At 33.2% G+C, this 15,932-nt stretch overlaps 1 protein-coding gene across 1 annotated transcript; it reads right to left on the reverse strand.

Moving 5' to 3' along the window:
- Positions 1 to 5,893: 5,893 nt before the first annotated feature.
- On the reverse strand, positions 5,894 to 9,720 carry LOC139865571 (histone deacetylase 14, chloroplastic-like). Its single transcript, XM_071853642.1, has 9 exons — positions 9,658 to 9,720; positions 9,229 to 9,347; positions 9,055 to 9,129; positions 8,843 to 8,947; positions 8,175 to 8,258; positions 7,279 to 7,335; positions 6,894 to 7,148; positions 6,345 to 6,520; positions 5,894 to 6,200 (listed from the first exon to the last, which is right to left on the reverse strand). The coding sequence occupies exons 1-9, from the start codon at positions 9,689 to 9,691 to the stop codon at positions 5,894 to 5,896; spliced, it is 1,212 nt and encodes a 403-aa protein (XP_071709743.1). The 5' UTR covers positions 9,692 to 9,720.
- Positions 9,721 to 15,932: the final 6,212 nt, after the last annotated feature.

Raw genomic sequence — 15,932 nt, forward strand, 5'->3', positions numbered from 1 at the left:
TATTTCAAAATGTGTTAATGAGTTCTTGCTAGGAACCTTTTGTTTAAACTATCTGTAAAATATCAGGGTTCAATTCTTTCTATCAATCAAGAATTTTGGAGTCAAAGTTTTTGAGCAAAAAGTTAAACGAATCGCTCTTCATCAAATTCGTAATCGTTTTAAGGTTTCTGTAAAAATTAAAGACCCAGAAAGATTCTATGAAGGATTCAAGACATATTTCATATAGAAGATGGGATCCAACACTGTCTAGATTTTGAAATTGATGATTGAGTTTATAGTGTTCTTCACGTCTTATTTTTTTTTTTGCTACTGTTTTGATTTCATTTTTTTTTTATTTTTCTGTGAGTCTAAAACACATACAACCAGGTCATTTAGGTCTCTATTAAAAACCCACATCTAAAAATTGAATCAAGGTTATGATCATTATGGTCTCTGGTCGATTTGATCTATGAAGAAGAAGAACTCAAAATAATACGAGTTATAATAATTGAAAGTGTAACTAAATCAGAAAACGGGCAACAGCCCAACTGGTCCGAGTGTTTGATGTTTATTCGAGATGTCGTGGGTTCGAGCCTGGCTTGGGGCAAATTTTTTTTGTAAAGGCTATTGGAAGGTAGTTCTCATCACAAAAAATATTATTATTATTATTATTATTATTATTATTATTATTATTATTATTATTATTATTATTATTATTATTATTGTTAATATTAATATTGTTATAATTATTATCATTATTATTATCATTATTTTGATTATTATTAGTATTATAATTACTAGTATTATAAATTAACACTTATTATTATTATGATTGAAGAAAGTAAAATTATTACTAATATTATGATTACTAATATTATTATCATTACAAAGTATTAACATTTAGTATCATTATTATTATGATTATGATTAAGATTATTATTATTATTATTGTTATTATTGGTATTATAATTATTATTATATCATATTTATATTTATATTTATAAGTATTAGAAACATTAATTATCATTAATATTTTTATATAAGTAAGATTATTATAAATTTTGTCATTTTAGTATTATTATTATTAATATGATTATGATTAATATTAATATTAGTATCACTTTTGTAACTATTAGTATTATTAATCTTATAATTAGATAAAAGTATCATTATTAACAATATCATTATTATTATTGAAATTATCATTTTTAATAAAGTTATTATTAGTATTATTATTATAATTATTCTTAGTAAATCATTAATATCAAAGCCATCACTTTTAAACAAATAAATATTTTGTATATAAAACATACTTATTACATATACTACAATTATATTAATAAGCCATATAACTATATATAAAACATATTAACATTACTTATATAAAAACTTATATACAACAAATTAGGTATTTTTCAGATATAGACATATTAATATAACTATATAAATAATAATCATTTTCAAATATATATATATACAAACTAAATATATAATATATAAAGTTATAAGATATAAAATTGTTCGATTACGATTATATATATATATATATATATATATATATATATACACACACACACACACACATGATATAGGTTCGTGAATCCGAGGCCAAACCTGCATTGTTCAGTTTCGTCATATGTATTTTTACTACAAAATACAGTACCGTGAGTTCATTTGATTCCCTTTTACTCTTTACATTTTTGGGACTGAGAATACATGTGCTGTTTTAGAACTGTTTTATTAAATGCTTTTGAAATCTATATTTTTGGACTGAGAACACATGCAATGCTTTTATAAATGTTTGACTAGATAGACACAAGCAAAACATTCCTCGAATGAATTATTATACAGACAGAAGTTGTGTTGATTATTATTGAATTAGCTGGACGTTATAATTGCCACTAATTGATGTGAATATTATAGCTTGGTAACCCAAGAATTAGGAAACGGGTATGGCCCCTAATTCACGCGAATCCTAAAGGTAGATACCGGGTTTAACACCCCCACCCAGAATGTTCACTAGACGGAAGATCTAGTGGGCGTGGTGTTTAGTACTTCGAGGTTTATATATTATACAGACGAGATGTTCTGTTTTGGAGATATTATTGATGCGCATTATATGTTAAGGTCAGTTACCAAGCCAAGCAATGAAAGCAAAGTGAATGTTATGTATCGAGAGAATGATTTTATACACAGGTTATGTGTATGTTATTTTTGTTCACGAGATATGTGTACGGTTATTAAAAATCGCGAGGCAACCTACGGAGGAGAAAAGGATACGAACCTACTCTGCCAAGCATTATGAAAAATGGTTTCGTACATGAGATAGGTGTACTGTATTTAAATCTTGTGGTCTATCAAAATGATGAATTTTATTGTTTATGATAAACCTATGAACTCACCAACCTTTTGGTTGACACTTGAAAGCATGTTTATTCTCAGGTATTAAAGAAATCTTCCGCTGTGCATTTGCTCATTTTAGAGATATTACTTGGAGTCATTCATGGCATATTTCAAAAGACGTTGCATTCGAGTCGTTGAGTTCATCAAGATTATTATTAAGTCAATTATAGTTTGATGTATTATGAAATGGTATGCATGCCGTCAACTTTCGATGTAAAGAAAGTTTGTATTTTAAAAACGAATGCAATGTTTGTACAATGTATCATATAGAGGTCAAATACCTCGCAATGAAATCAACTATTGTGAATCATTTATAATCGATATGAACGGGGCATTTCATCTTCCATTCAAACTCTGCACTTCTTTCTTCGTTTTTGGAGATATTATATTTTCAATTGCTTGAATCTTTTTTAGATTAGCATTGATTCCTCTTTCTGTAACAATATGACCTAAAAATTTGCCTTCCTCCACACCAAAAGTGCACTTCTTGGGATTTAACTTCATATTGACCCTTCATAATGATTCAAATGTTTCAAGAGTATCTCTGAGCATATTGTCTTCTGTATGACTCTTGATAACAATGTCATCAACATAGGCTTCTATATTCCTGCCTATTTGATCTTTAAACGCTTTATCAATTACACGCTGGTAAGTTTTCCCTGCATTCTTTAATCCAAAAGGCATCATGATGTAGCAAAAAATTCCATCTGGTGTAAGGAATGCTGTTTTATCTTGATCTCATATTGCCATTGGGATTTGATGGTATCCCTTGAATGCATCCAAAAAAGATTTAAATTGATATCCACTGACGGACTCTACTTTCCAATCAATTTCTGGCAAAGGGTAATTGTCTTTTGGACAGGCTTTATTTATATCTGTGAAATCCACACACATCCTCCATGAATTATCTGGTTTTCTAACCATCACTAGATTTGCTACCCATGTCTGGTATTTTACTTCCCTTAATATTCCAGCCTCCACTAACTTTTTGACTTCGTCTCTGAGAAATTTTGTTCGATCGGGAGCCATACCTCTTTTCTTTTGACATACTGGTGGAATATTTGGATTCACACCGAGCTTATGTTCAGCTATATGGTGTGGTACTCCCGTCATATCAGAATCTTGCCACGCGAAAACGTCTAAATTGGTTGATAAAATTTTATAAAGCTTTTCCTTTGTCGCTTTTGCTATTGTGTTTCCAATAAAGATTTTCTGATCTGGAAACTCTAGATTTGGTGATACTGACCCATCGTCGTGAACAATTGGAATAACAGCTGTTCGGTTTATTTGTACACATTCTATTGATCTTCTCCGTTCAGCGTATAGCGTGGCGATGCCAGCCGGTGTGGGAAATTTCATCATTCCGTGTACCGTTGATGTCACAGCTCCAAATGTCATCATAGCTTATCGTCCTAAAATGACATTATACTGTGAATTTGCTTTGATAACTAAGAACTCTATATGAGCAGTTCTTTTAAATGGTGTTTTTCCCAATACCACTTCTAAGACTATGCTTCCTTCTGACCATGACGGATCATTAGCAAAACTTGCTAAGGGAACAAATGTGTCCTTTAACTTTTCCTTAACTCTTTCCGGTAGTTGTACAAAACAATGCTCATACATGATATCTGCTCCTGCTCCTGCTCCAGTATCAGTATATATTCCTCCAACAACACAATTTGCTATTCGAGCTTCAATCACTACAAGAGCATCAGATGGATTGGTATTAAACATGGAAGGAAAAACAATCAATTCCTGTTTTCAATCTTCTAATGCTTCTGCTTTTCTCCGTTGTTCGGATTGCCATGAGTGTATCATGTTTGCTTCAATAGGTATCGCCTTACTATTATTCCTTCTGGTGCTCTTGAGAGTCGAGTGATCCTTTAGAACAGAAGACGCCATTTGTTGGTACGATTTTCCGTATAGCGGCTGTAAGGTACCAGTACAAGACAATAGCTGCTCAGCATGTGGCGTATAATGTTGATTGTTGTTTGCCCTCGAGAAATAATCTCTGCAGACCCGAAACACGGATGTATGATCCGTGGGGTGGCGTGGCCTCAATCAATCTGATGATCGCTCTGAAATTGATCCGTATAGCGTAATGCTGCTAAGCAGCTAATGTGCATTTAGAGTGAGAAAGAACTGTGTGAGAGAGAAAGTGTACTTCTTTCTGACTGAAGTTCATATCAGAATGATGATGTGAAATGTGGTGACCCAGGGGGTCTATTTATAGGCGTAGAATATCCAAAATTCTCGGGATACACGTGTCAATTACTGAGTGGTTCTGTTACACGAAATATCCAGAAGGTCGGTTGTGTGTGCTGACGTGGCTGCGTGCCGTTCACGCGCTGAGTTAAAGGGCTTAAGCATAGAAGCTTCTTGCAGGGCTTACGCTTGACGATGGGCGGCCTGCTGAACGATGGGCGGCAAATACTGAAAAAACTGCCAAATTTTGTTATCTTTTGTGCTCTTTAATCTATTATTCTATATAAAAATGGTGTTTTTATGCGTGTATCCCCTAGGATACACCATTACCCATGTATTAAATGTGTTAGCCTTTTACGCTGTACTTATCTTACTCATCAACTGGTGATATCTGAGGAGCATATTGAAATTGATTCGGTACATGATAAGGATCTATGACAAAGCTTTCAAGGTAATTGAACTGAGGCTTGAGGAATTAAAATCTCAGCGTTAGAATACTTGCTGAAAATTTCGATGTTAAATGCTGTAAGTATGCTAATATTCTGAAATTTAAATGAATTCTTTTGTATGAGTTGGGATAATGTCAGTACTTAAAGTACAATATTAATTTTGGATTCGGTTTTGTATTATCATTGAGTTTAGCTTTTGGTTTGCTATATGTGTGTGTGTAAAGTTTTGTTACATAGGTTATGTTTTTAAAGGAATCTTGCATTTTGTTACTTGCTCCACGATATTGTTTGCTGACAATATGACAACCATAAAAAAATGAAAGAGGTAATTGTTTAATTGTTGGTTCTGTTTGTTTCTTCATCAGTCCGTCTATTGCAAAGCTTCCTCTAACTGCTTACGCCGTTACTACCTTTGTGGTTGTTGCAGTGTGTTCTGCGATGCAAGTTAAGCTTCTCAAAAACAACATCAATAAGGAACAAGTGTATATTATTTTTCATGTTTCACCTATGTCAATTCTCTGTAGCATGGGTCTTTTCTTAATTCATAAATTCTTTGTTGTGGAAAAACACATATGATATTATGTCTTCGTGTTTATTTGATCTTATAGTTCGACATGTGTTTTAAAACTGAATTATACACACTGATAGATACATGAAGTAAAATGTGCCGTCTAAATTGATAGCTTGCGTTAAAATCGCATGAACCTTAGAGCATCAACGCGCGAACCCTCAATTCTTGTTCTAAACAAAGTTACAACCAAACACTGTCTCACAGGTGCTGATGCTCATATTAAATTTAAATATACTGTAGAATAGAAATGAATAGAATGCTGCATGACGTTATTTATTTATTACTATTAAATAGAATGCAACTTTTTGGTCTTTTGAATAGCTTTTTTAATCTTACTAGATGGTTCATCATGCAAGAAGACTGCATACTTTTTCTCAAACTCGGGTGCCATGCTCGGTTCTCCAAGAAAAGCACGAAAAGATTCTTCAACCGAAAACGACACAATGCTCTCACTCTGTCCTCCTTCCAAAAAGAACACGCATCGCCCATCACACAAATCTTTTGCAAGTTGTTTAATGCCTGACGCTAGCATGAAATATGTTCCGGTTGTCAGCTGAAAGCTGCCCGTGGGATCTACAGCATGTCCATCAAATCTATATATATATAGGGAACAAATTGAAATTATTATTATTATTATCATTATTATGTACAAACAAATGCATGCACATATATACATGTATGCATGTATGTATGTGTGTAATGTAATGGTAATGTAGATGGGGGTAGAAAATGGTTACCCAGCTGACACAATGATTATATCCGGTTTAAATCTTTGGGCACACGGTACAATGACCTCGTCAAACACATTTCGCATTGCGATATCACCGGAACCGTCTGGTAACGGCAAATTAAGTGTTGCCCCTTTACCACGCTTACTCCCGGTCTCATTATACTTGCCGTGACACGCTATTTCCTGATGATAAATAAATAAATATATATATTGAAGCCAACATATTAATAAAACTATGATATGATGCCTTGATAAAAAAGGATATACGTTCAAAAACAGGGAAGTAACCTAATATAAATAAATACACCCATACAGACATATATATATATATATATATATACCATGCAGGATGTACCAAAGGAACGGACCGTTTGGAAATTCTTTATAAAAAGCAATCTAAACTGCACTTATAGATATTAACCTAGTCAATTTAATCAATCAATTCAATAATAATAATAATAATAATAATAATAATAATAATAATTAGTCCGTGCATATCAACATTATTATGTTTGAGAATAGTAAGTAAATAAATAGATGGAAGTTTGTTACTTACACAATGAGTTGAAAGAACGAAAATATCTGGGTCATCATAAAATGCATGATTAGTGGTATACAAGAAATGGACATCAAAATCGATGATCAAAACGCGTTTTAGTCCGTGAACACGTTGAGCATATCGGGCTGCGATACCAGCATTCTCAAAATAACAACATCCCTCCCTGGATCCCATCACACATACATGGTGAATAGGAGGTGGCATCAACGCAAATCCAACTGGAGAGTTTTTATTAATTTTTGAGGCCTCCACCTACAATTTCACCAATAATAATTAATAAAAAAAAATCAATTATTTTATTAACCCAGTAATAATAACTCATAATAACCAGAATGACCCCCCAATCATAAACACACAACGATTTAGGCGAGACTAGACTTACCACAAAATCAACCAAGGATAGGCCTGCTCCAGCAGCAACAAATGAATCCTCATACGACTGCATCATCATTAATTTCAATATCACAAAAAAGCATTATATATCTATATATATATATATATATATATATATATATATATATATATATATATATATATATATATATAGGGGCAGGTTCAAACGAGAACCACTAAAAAGGTGAGAACTGCGAGAACTATTTAATTTAATAGTTTTTATGCGTTTAAATGCAACAAATTACATGCAAATGTTAATTAATGCACATATCATTAACAAACATATGTTCATTAGCTCAAATTACATGTTAAATTGTTAATTATATGAAACTGTTCACATGTTCGGAAACAAATATGCACATGTGAACCAGAACTATATAATTAATTATATAGGAAAAACATAAGTGTTTTTCAACTATTTTATGTTCATTTATACTCATCATCAAGGTTTATGTGTGATTCAATCTAGTTAGATGTAAAAATCTTTATAAATCAAAAGTTCTCGCAGTTCTCGCCTTTTTTATGGTTCTCGTTTGAACTTTTGGCTATATATATATATATATATATATATATATATATATATATATATATATATATATATATATATATATATATATACACACACACACACACACACATACATACATATATGTTTATCTGTCTCTCTCACAACACACACCACCCGAGTAATTGCACACACCACTCGAGTAATTGTTTTAAATGGCATCAAAATCATATAAAAGGATCTCCATGAAATAATATAAATGTTCTATTTAATCTTGGTTCAACACACACACACACACACATGATTAAATTGAAACATAAGGAGAATAGTGGGAAGTTATTATCAGTCAATAAATATAGTTGTGCATGGAATTTTCTTACCGTGGCAGTGACATAATTGAACTCTACCATATGAAAAAGGTAACTGTGTTTTTTGTGTTTTGAAGTCTTAACATCTTCCACCGCCTAAAAAAAAAGAAAAAGAAAAGATATATATAATATCATAAGAACATCGCACCATCTCATTATATAATTGATGGTTACTAATATGGCTACGCAATAATCAAATAATCATCATGTTTTTCCAGACACCAAAAACTGATTTTTACGATTTTTGTAGACTCAATAATTACTTCCAACAACTTCAAAATATTAAAATGCTATTCGAATGTTATGTCTTATTACTACAAAACAGCCTGAAAACAAAACAATAAATGAATTACTGGTGATGTACATTTTTGGCCCATAGATTTTCTTGATATTCATTAAATGTCCCTAAATTCCGTTAATTACAACACATATCCTCATGGTTATAGTTTTCCCCAGATTCTTGTTGTTGCTGAGTCATCATACAACAACAACACCAATCCCACAAATGTAATATATGTGAATGACATATATGTGAAGTATCAAATCAAAATAGCTCCCTTAATATAAATGAATGAATAACTAGTCTACTACTCAATTGTAATTTGACACAAAACTTAGAGGGAAAAAAAAAGTACCTACTATGAGTAAAGGTTAACTGCAGGAAATGTATTATTAGTTACCTTCTCGAGATGAAGATGATAATATTTGTGATGCACACTTGTTATATCTTGCAATGTAGCTTTTCTAAAACTATTATTAAGTTGAACGACCTCAGATCCTCGAAACTGCAAGGATATATTACAACTCATTTCAGTAAAAAAAAAAAAAAAAAAAAAAAAAAAAAAAAAGGTACATATTTAATCACAACATCAATCAATGTAATGTAGCGTACCTCTGGAGTGAGTTTTGCTTCTTCGAGAGCACTCAAAATAGAAGGAACTCTTGCACTGCGTCGTATGTCAAGCTCCTGTAAATGGAAACTTTTTATCATTTAAATTGTATACAAACAATTGTTGAATTTATCTATGTTATTATAAACTTATAATAATAATAGCAGAGAGTATACCTCCTTTTTTTGATGATCAGTAGGACGATGAGTAGTTAAACTATAAACAACTTTTGGTAAACTGTTAGTCTTATCAGCTGCTGAATACTTTGTCCTTATGGACATAAACAACCCACTATCTGCAGCAACACATGAAACAGAATTATTATTATTATAATTATTATTATTAATTATTATTATTATTCAGTTTATTACACTCAAAGAGAGTCTGACATGCATTCTTTAAATTAAAGATATCTGCTTTCTTTAAATCTAAACAATATATGTACTCCTTACATGCTTGTGTTTTAATTAAGACCTCTGCTACGCTATGGTTCAACTTTCAGACTTGAAAGCTCCATCTCCAAAATTAATCTTTGTACGTAATAATTAAGGTGAAATTATAAACTAATACTAGTAATTAACACAGCACACACAATGTATAAATACCTGATCGATAATGAAGACCACAAGGATTATTCATTCTCTTCTCGCAAATGAATTAGGGCTCCGTCTGTCTGGTACACAAACATATCATATACATATATACAATTATTTATTTATTTATTTATTTATTTATTTATTTATTTATTTATTTATTTATTTATTTTTATATACATATAGTATATAGTATATAGATAGATTAGAAAATTGAATTCCTTTTTAACCGAAACCGAGCTGAATCCAAATTCGGTTGTCGGTTCGGTTTTTGTTTCGATTTGATATTTAAAATTTAGTTTCAGTTTGCGGTTTTGATTTTTAGTGTGGCCAGGTTCTTTGCAAAGATGACAAGTTCCGAGTTTTTACTCATTTCTTCGCCTTTAGATAGAATACGTTTATGGATTTTTGGGTGTCCCGGTTGCCTTTTCTGGAGTGTTGGGGATTAATAATTTGAAGATTAGCTAGATTTTACCATTAAGAACGATGGGGAAAAGACTCGATATGTTCAATGTATGATGTTCGATAGCTTTCAGTCGTGAACCAATTATGCACATAGCGACTGACGGCGTCTATCTTGAAGTAACGTGTCAAATACATATATTTATTTATTACTTAACTTTTTTCGCCGTTGGACCATTGATTATAATCCATTTTGCAATCAGCGTCTCTCAAGTGTTTTCTTGCTTTTAGCACCCCTTGTTTTCAAAAAAAAAGTGCAATCATGATCTCTCCATCAAATTGTCGTCCAATATGTCCGTTAAGTACCGTCACATGATCAACACGTAATGGACATTCTCGTCTTATTACTTCATTTTAAACATTTTTTTGCTCTGTTGGTCTCTCGTGCTTATATTGTTTAGCTAAGGTGATCCCTTCATTTTACAATTGTTGCATGGGTGATCTTTCCCTCTAACTTCGTTTAAAAAATTGTTAACTCTTGACATGCGCATTTCATGTGAGGGTAAACGACACAAGAAATTTACGTGGTTATTTCCCAACTCCATTTGCGAGGAGAAATGTTTACTCCACGGGCGCAAATCAAAGATTTTCTTTGTTAATTTTCGTGCACAATGTTACTTATAGGAGACTAAAGTTACAATTTGTATGAGTAAACACAATGAGGAAACTAATTGAACACTTTCTGCCCAAGCATAGGATCGCGTTTCGCGACACTATGTCGCGATCCGCGATCACCTTTGCTTTCGAATTCTTCAAATGCTTGATCACCTTTCTCGCGTTCTGACTTCTTCGATCACCTTTGGAGAAGTGACACACCCCTCGCCAAACGCGAGGTGTGCTCTGATCCCCTTTATTCATCGTTTAAAGACTCCACATACCTCAACATGATGCTTACTATGATCACCTCTAGAGGTGTTCATTAGTTCGGTTTACAATTTGTTCAGTTTAATCTATTCAATTTGTTCGGTTTAAGTACTTCGCGAAGTAAAATCGAAATTCAACCGAAAACCAAATTCATATATCAAACCGAACTGAAAATGAACCGAATTCATATTTGGTTTTTGGTTCGATTTCGGTTACAACTGGAAAACAAACAAATTAAAGTTTCATTATAAACACCCTTCAACATACGAAAACGAAGTTGCTAAATATTAATGTTATATGATACAAACGACATAAATATAACTTTTGATAATTATTACGGGTCTTAACCAAATTTGAATAAAAAAATATTTTTTCCAAGTTGTTTCATAATCGGAAAAAAGGCTTTTTTTACTATCAATGTATGTGTATTTCAAAGTCCAAACAAAACCTTTGTATTTCACAATCACATGATAAATAAAATTTTACTCCGTATAAGCTTTTCAAAAGGCTAAATTATTCAATATTTTTAATCGAATTCTAAAGTCGCACATGTATATTATTACTTTTTATAAAGATATTAGTATAATATTAAATTGAAAAATTATATTAGGTTTTCCGCTAAAACGAATTCGAAAACATAAAAATCAAAACCGAATTGAAAAAAATATAGAATTTGATTTCCGTTTAATTGATTCGAAAACAGTCTTTGAAATTTGTTTCGAATTGATATGGTATTGAGAATTGGTTTCGAAAACAGTCTTTGAAATCTCTTCTAGAAATGTGTCTATTAAGAATTGGTTTCCCTGCAGATTTTGATTTACATCCAGCTTGTACTTCCATCTTGCAATGCAAATCTTTTAGGATGGTCAAAATATATGATCTTTATAATAGGATGGATTCAGTTGATAACCAAAGAATTGAATCAAAACTAGACAACATTTCTCACATGCGCATTTCAACAAACACCTGGAGTGCAATACTAACCAGTCACATAAAAAGGTTAGCTTTTTACATGAAATAACAGAATTAAAAACAGGATTTGGATATGCAAATCTTTTTGTGTGGTGAAAAATTGATGGGAAAAAAAGATAGAAATGGTTTTGAGATGGAATGAGAGCGGGAAAAGGTGGTGAAAAAACATGAGAAGGTGGATATAATAATGTCCATGTCCATGGGGGTGATAGGTGAAGTAAAAAAGCAACAAACAAAACTCATTCAGTTCAGTCAGTTTATTTTTTTAATATTTTTATTTTTTAAGTGATTGAAGATGTGACGCCCCGTACTAAATCATCATGTACGGACCATCATCAACAGGATCATTACAAGGTTAAGTACTATATGCGTTTTCAAAACAGAGTTTGCATTCATTAATAAAAGTGACGTCATAACATACGTCAATTGTTTTTACAAATCAAAGTATGCTTCACTAAGTAGAAGCATTAAATAAGTGTACGTGACCATAATGGTCGTTACATAACATAAATTCATAAGTAAAAAGTTTGAATGCAACATAAGTAGTCATGCGATAACAACTCTAGGCAGCGGGTTCTACAGCACGACTAGTAAGATAGCGGAAGCGACTTCATGCACCTGAGAAAATACATGCTTAAAAAGGTCAACACAAAGGTTGGTGAGCTATAGTTTAAGTATAACAGTAATGTAAGTAGGCCACGAGATTTCAGTGCTACAACGAGCGTTTCAAAAGTATGTAAAAGTATATGCTTAACCGTGGGCACCCGGTAACTAACTTAACGTTTAATGTACCCCCTTAAAGTGCACTTGGCAAGTGCGTATAACCTCGAAGTATTAAACACTCGTTAAATGCTAGCGCTACTAGCCCGAGTGGGGATGTCAAACCCTATGGATCCATATCTAAGATTCGCGTTCACGGTTCAAAAACCGATGATTAAACGTTACCGAGCTAAAGGGAATGTTTCTGCCGTTGTATAACCCACACATATATAAGTTTAAGTACTCGTGCCTAGTATGTAAAACATAAAATCCGCATGTATTCTCAGTTCCCAAAATAAGTTAAAGTAAAAAGGGAATGCTATAACTCACAATGATTAGTAGTAATGGTAAGGTAGTAGTCGGAAAGTGGTGTGCAAGTAACGGTCCAAACGTCCTCAACCTAAGTCAAATAGCACTAAGTCAATAAGTCGTCTCAAAAGGTTTACAAGTACGTAATTAAGGTCATAAGGGTCATCATCAATCATCATTAAACAAAAGGTAACAAGTAAGACTCGTTTATGAAAGTCGTTTAAAACAAAGGCTGACTTCGGTCAGTCACCACGGCCTCTACCCTTACTGAATTAAGGTGAGACCAGTGGTCATGGCTCCGTCTATGAGTCCCTTAAGTGTGGTAAAATTTACAGAAGCAAACTCGTCTTGGTTTGACCGTGGCGACGGTCTAAGTGCGAATAGGTCAGAAATTTCTGCACAATGTTAAAGGACATGGTAACGATCGGAGGGCCGTAAATCCTAAACCGTAACTCGGATTAAGACGAGTCCTATATGAAAAGTTATCTACTCGAAAAGTTCTATCTAAAAATAAAGGTTAGAACAGCCCAGGTCTACTGGTCTGTTCCAGAAGCACCAGGTCAGTAGGTTTTGGACAGAACAGTGGGTTTTGGAGAGTTCCGGTTGTCTCGGTGCTTGATGTTCATCACGGTTCTCATCCTTGATGCGTATAGCTTCAAGTGTACAACTCGTTGATGTGTTAACATCATTTTGACCAAGGTTTGTCCATCATAACCCAAGTGCAAGTGTTGTAAGTGTTTGATGAACCAAGGTTACATGTAAGTTTAGGAACAAGTTCATGAACACTAAGAAAGATCACAACCAAGTGTTGGATCCATGATACTTGCACCAAAGTGTAAGCTCTTGTTGGTTTCAGGTCCTTGTTCAAATGTGTAGTAAGCAACTAACAATAAGAAATAAAGAAAATGAATGATAAGCCTAAACCAACCATGAAGGTGGTATTCTAATATCATACAACAACCAAGAACACAAGTGACAAATATAAAGATTATAAACTTTAAATCTTTGAAATAAATAAAGTAGAAAGTTAACTAAACAAGAAGATGATTCATAGTTGCTCTCACTTTTAAAGATTCAACCCAAGTTGATCTTTAAGTGAAGTAACTTCAAAGTTACTTCAAGAACTACAAGTAAAGAGTTTATACAACTATGAACTTTAATTCTTTGAAACAAAATATGTAGAACATAACTAGATAGATTATGTTCTTGATGTTCTTGTTATAACAAGATAAAGATGAAGAATCAAAACTAGAAAGTTTGATCTTATAGCTTAGTAAAGAAAGACAAGTAAGTAAGTAAATAACAACTAGTAACTTACAAGTAATCAACCTTAAACAAGAACAAGTAATAACAACAATTGATGATGATGATTCAAGAGTCTTAGAATCCGGTTTATACAAGAGGAAAAAGAAGAAGAAAAACTTCAAGTTAACTTACAAGAATTAGAGAGAATTTGAGAGAAAATGGAAGTAAGTTTGTGTGTGTGAATTTGAGAGAGAAATGCAAATGAGTTGTAATGAAAATGTGAAGTCAAAAGCCTCCCTAAACAGCCCCAAGGCCGACGGCCTGCTGTCCTCAAGGGTGGATGGTTTTGTTTGTTGGTTAATTGCAAGTAAAGAGGTGTAAAGTTGGTTAAAGAATGGGTTTACATGGGGATAATGAGCCAACTATATTCCTTAAGAAAGTAACTAACTAGTTTGAGTTCTAAGTGATACTTACACTTGTAAGAGTTGGGCTAAAGGTCCACTAATATAAGTAGGGTGGGCTTGGAAACCCAAGTCAAGAGTCCACTTCATTAATTAAAGCCCAAGTTCAATAAATCCCAAGTTAAACCAAATAAAGCCCAAGTAATTAACCTATCACCTTAGTTAATTAAAATGATTAATAAAATTAATCATGAATGTAAATAATATCTTAAAATATTATTCGAGCAAGTTCCGGGTGTCACAAAGACGTTTCGGGCATTTAAAGTTCAAGTACGGGCAATCAAAGTAACATGTAAATGTAATAACATACATTCGTTTAATCAAGCGTATTAATAATAATAATTATTAATAAATAACGTTGGAAAAACCAGGGTCGTTACATTACCCACCTGTTAAAGAAAATTTCGTCCCGAAATTTAAGCTGAAGTAGATGGAGGAGTCGGGAAAAGATGAGGATATTTCCGCATCATTTGATCCTCTCGCTCCCAAGTAAACTCAGGTCCTCGTTTGGCATTCCATCGTACTCGTACAATCGGAATCTTGTTGCGTTTCAAAGTTTTGATCTCACGATCCATAATCTCAACAGGTTCCTCCACAAAGTGGAGTTTGTCATCAATAGTAAGTTCTTCCAATGGTATGATGAGTTCGGGTGCAGCAAGGCACTTCTTCAAGTTTGACACATGGAAGGTAGGATGAACTGAGTTCAATTGTGCTGGTAGATCCAAACGGTATGCAACTGGTCCAACACGTTCCAAGATCTCGAAAGGACCAATGTATCGTGGGTTCAACTTTCCACGTTTTCCAAAACGGATCACACCTTTCCAAGGTGCAACCTTCAACATTACACGATCACCAACATTAAATTCAAAGTCTTTCCGTTTAAGATCAGCATAGCTCTTTTGGCGATCACGGGCAGTCTTAAGTCTAGCTTGGATCTGAGCGATCTTCTCCGTGGTTTCGTGAACTACCTCGGGTCCGGTGATTTGCTTTTCGCCTACTTCGGCCCAACAAATAGGAGATCGGCACTTACGACCATACAATGCTTCAAAAGGTGCAGCATTAATGCTTGAGTGATAACTGTTATTGTACGAGAATTCGGCGAGTGGCAAATGCCTTTCCCAGGCCTTTCCAAAATCAATGACACATGCACGCAGCATGTCCTCCAAGGTCTGAATCGTTCGTTCACTTTGCCCGTCAGTCTGAGGATGATAAGCA

Source organism: Rutidosis leptorrhynchoides, chromosome 9 (assembly GCF_046630445.1).
Source record: "Rutidosis leptorrhynchoides isolate AG116_Rl617_1_P2 chromosome 9, CSIRO_AGI_Rlap_v1, whole genome shotgun sequence".
In the NCBI taxonomy this organism is placed as follows: Eukaryota; Viridiplantae; Streptophyta; class Magnoliopsida; order Asterales; family Asteraceae; genus Rutidosis; species Rutidosis leptorrhynchoides.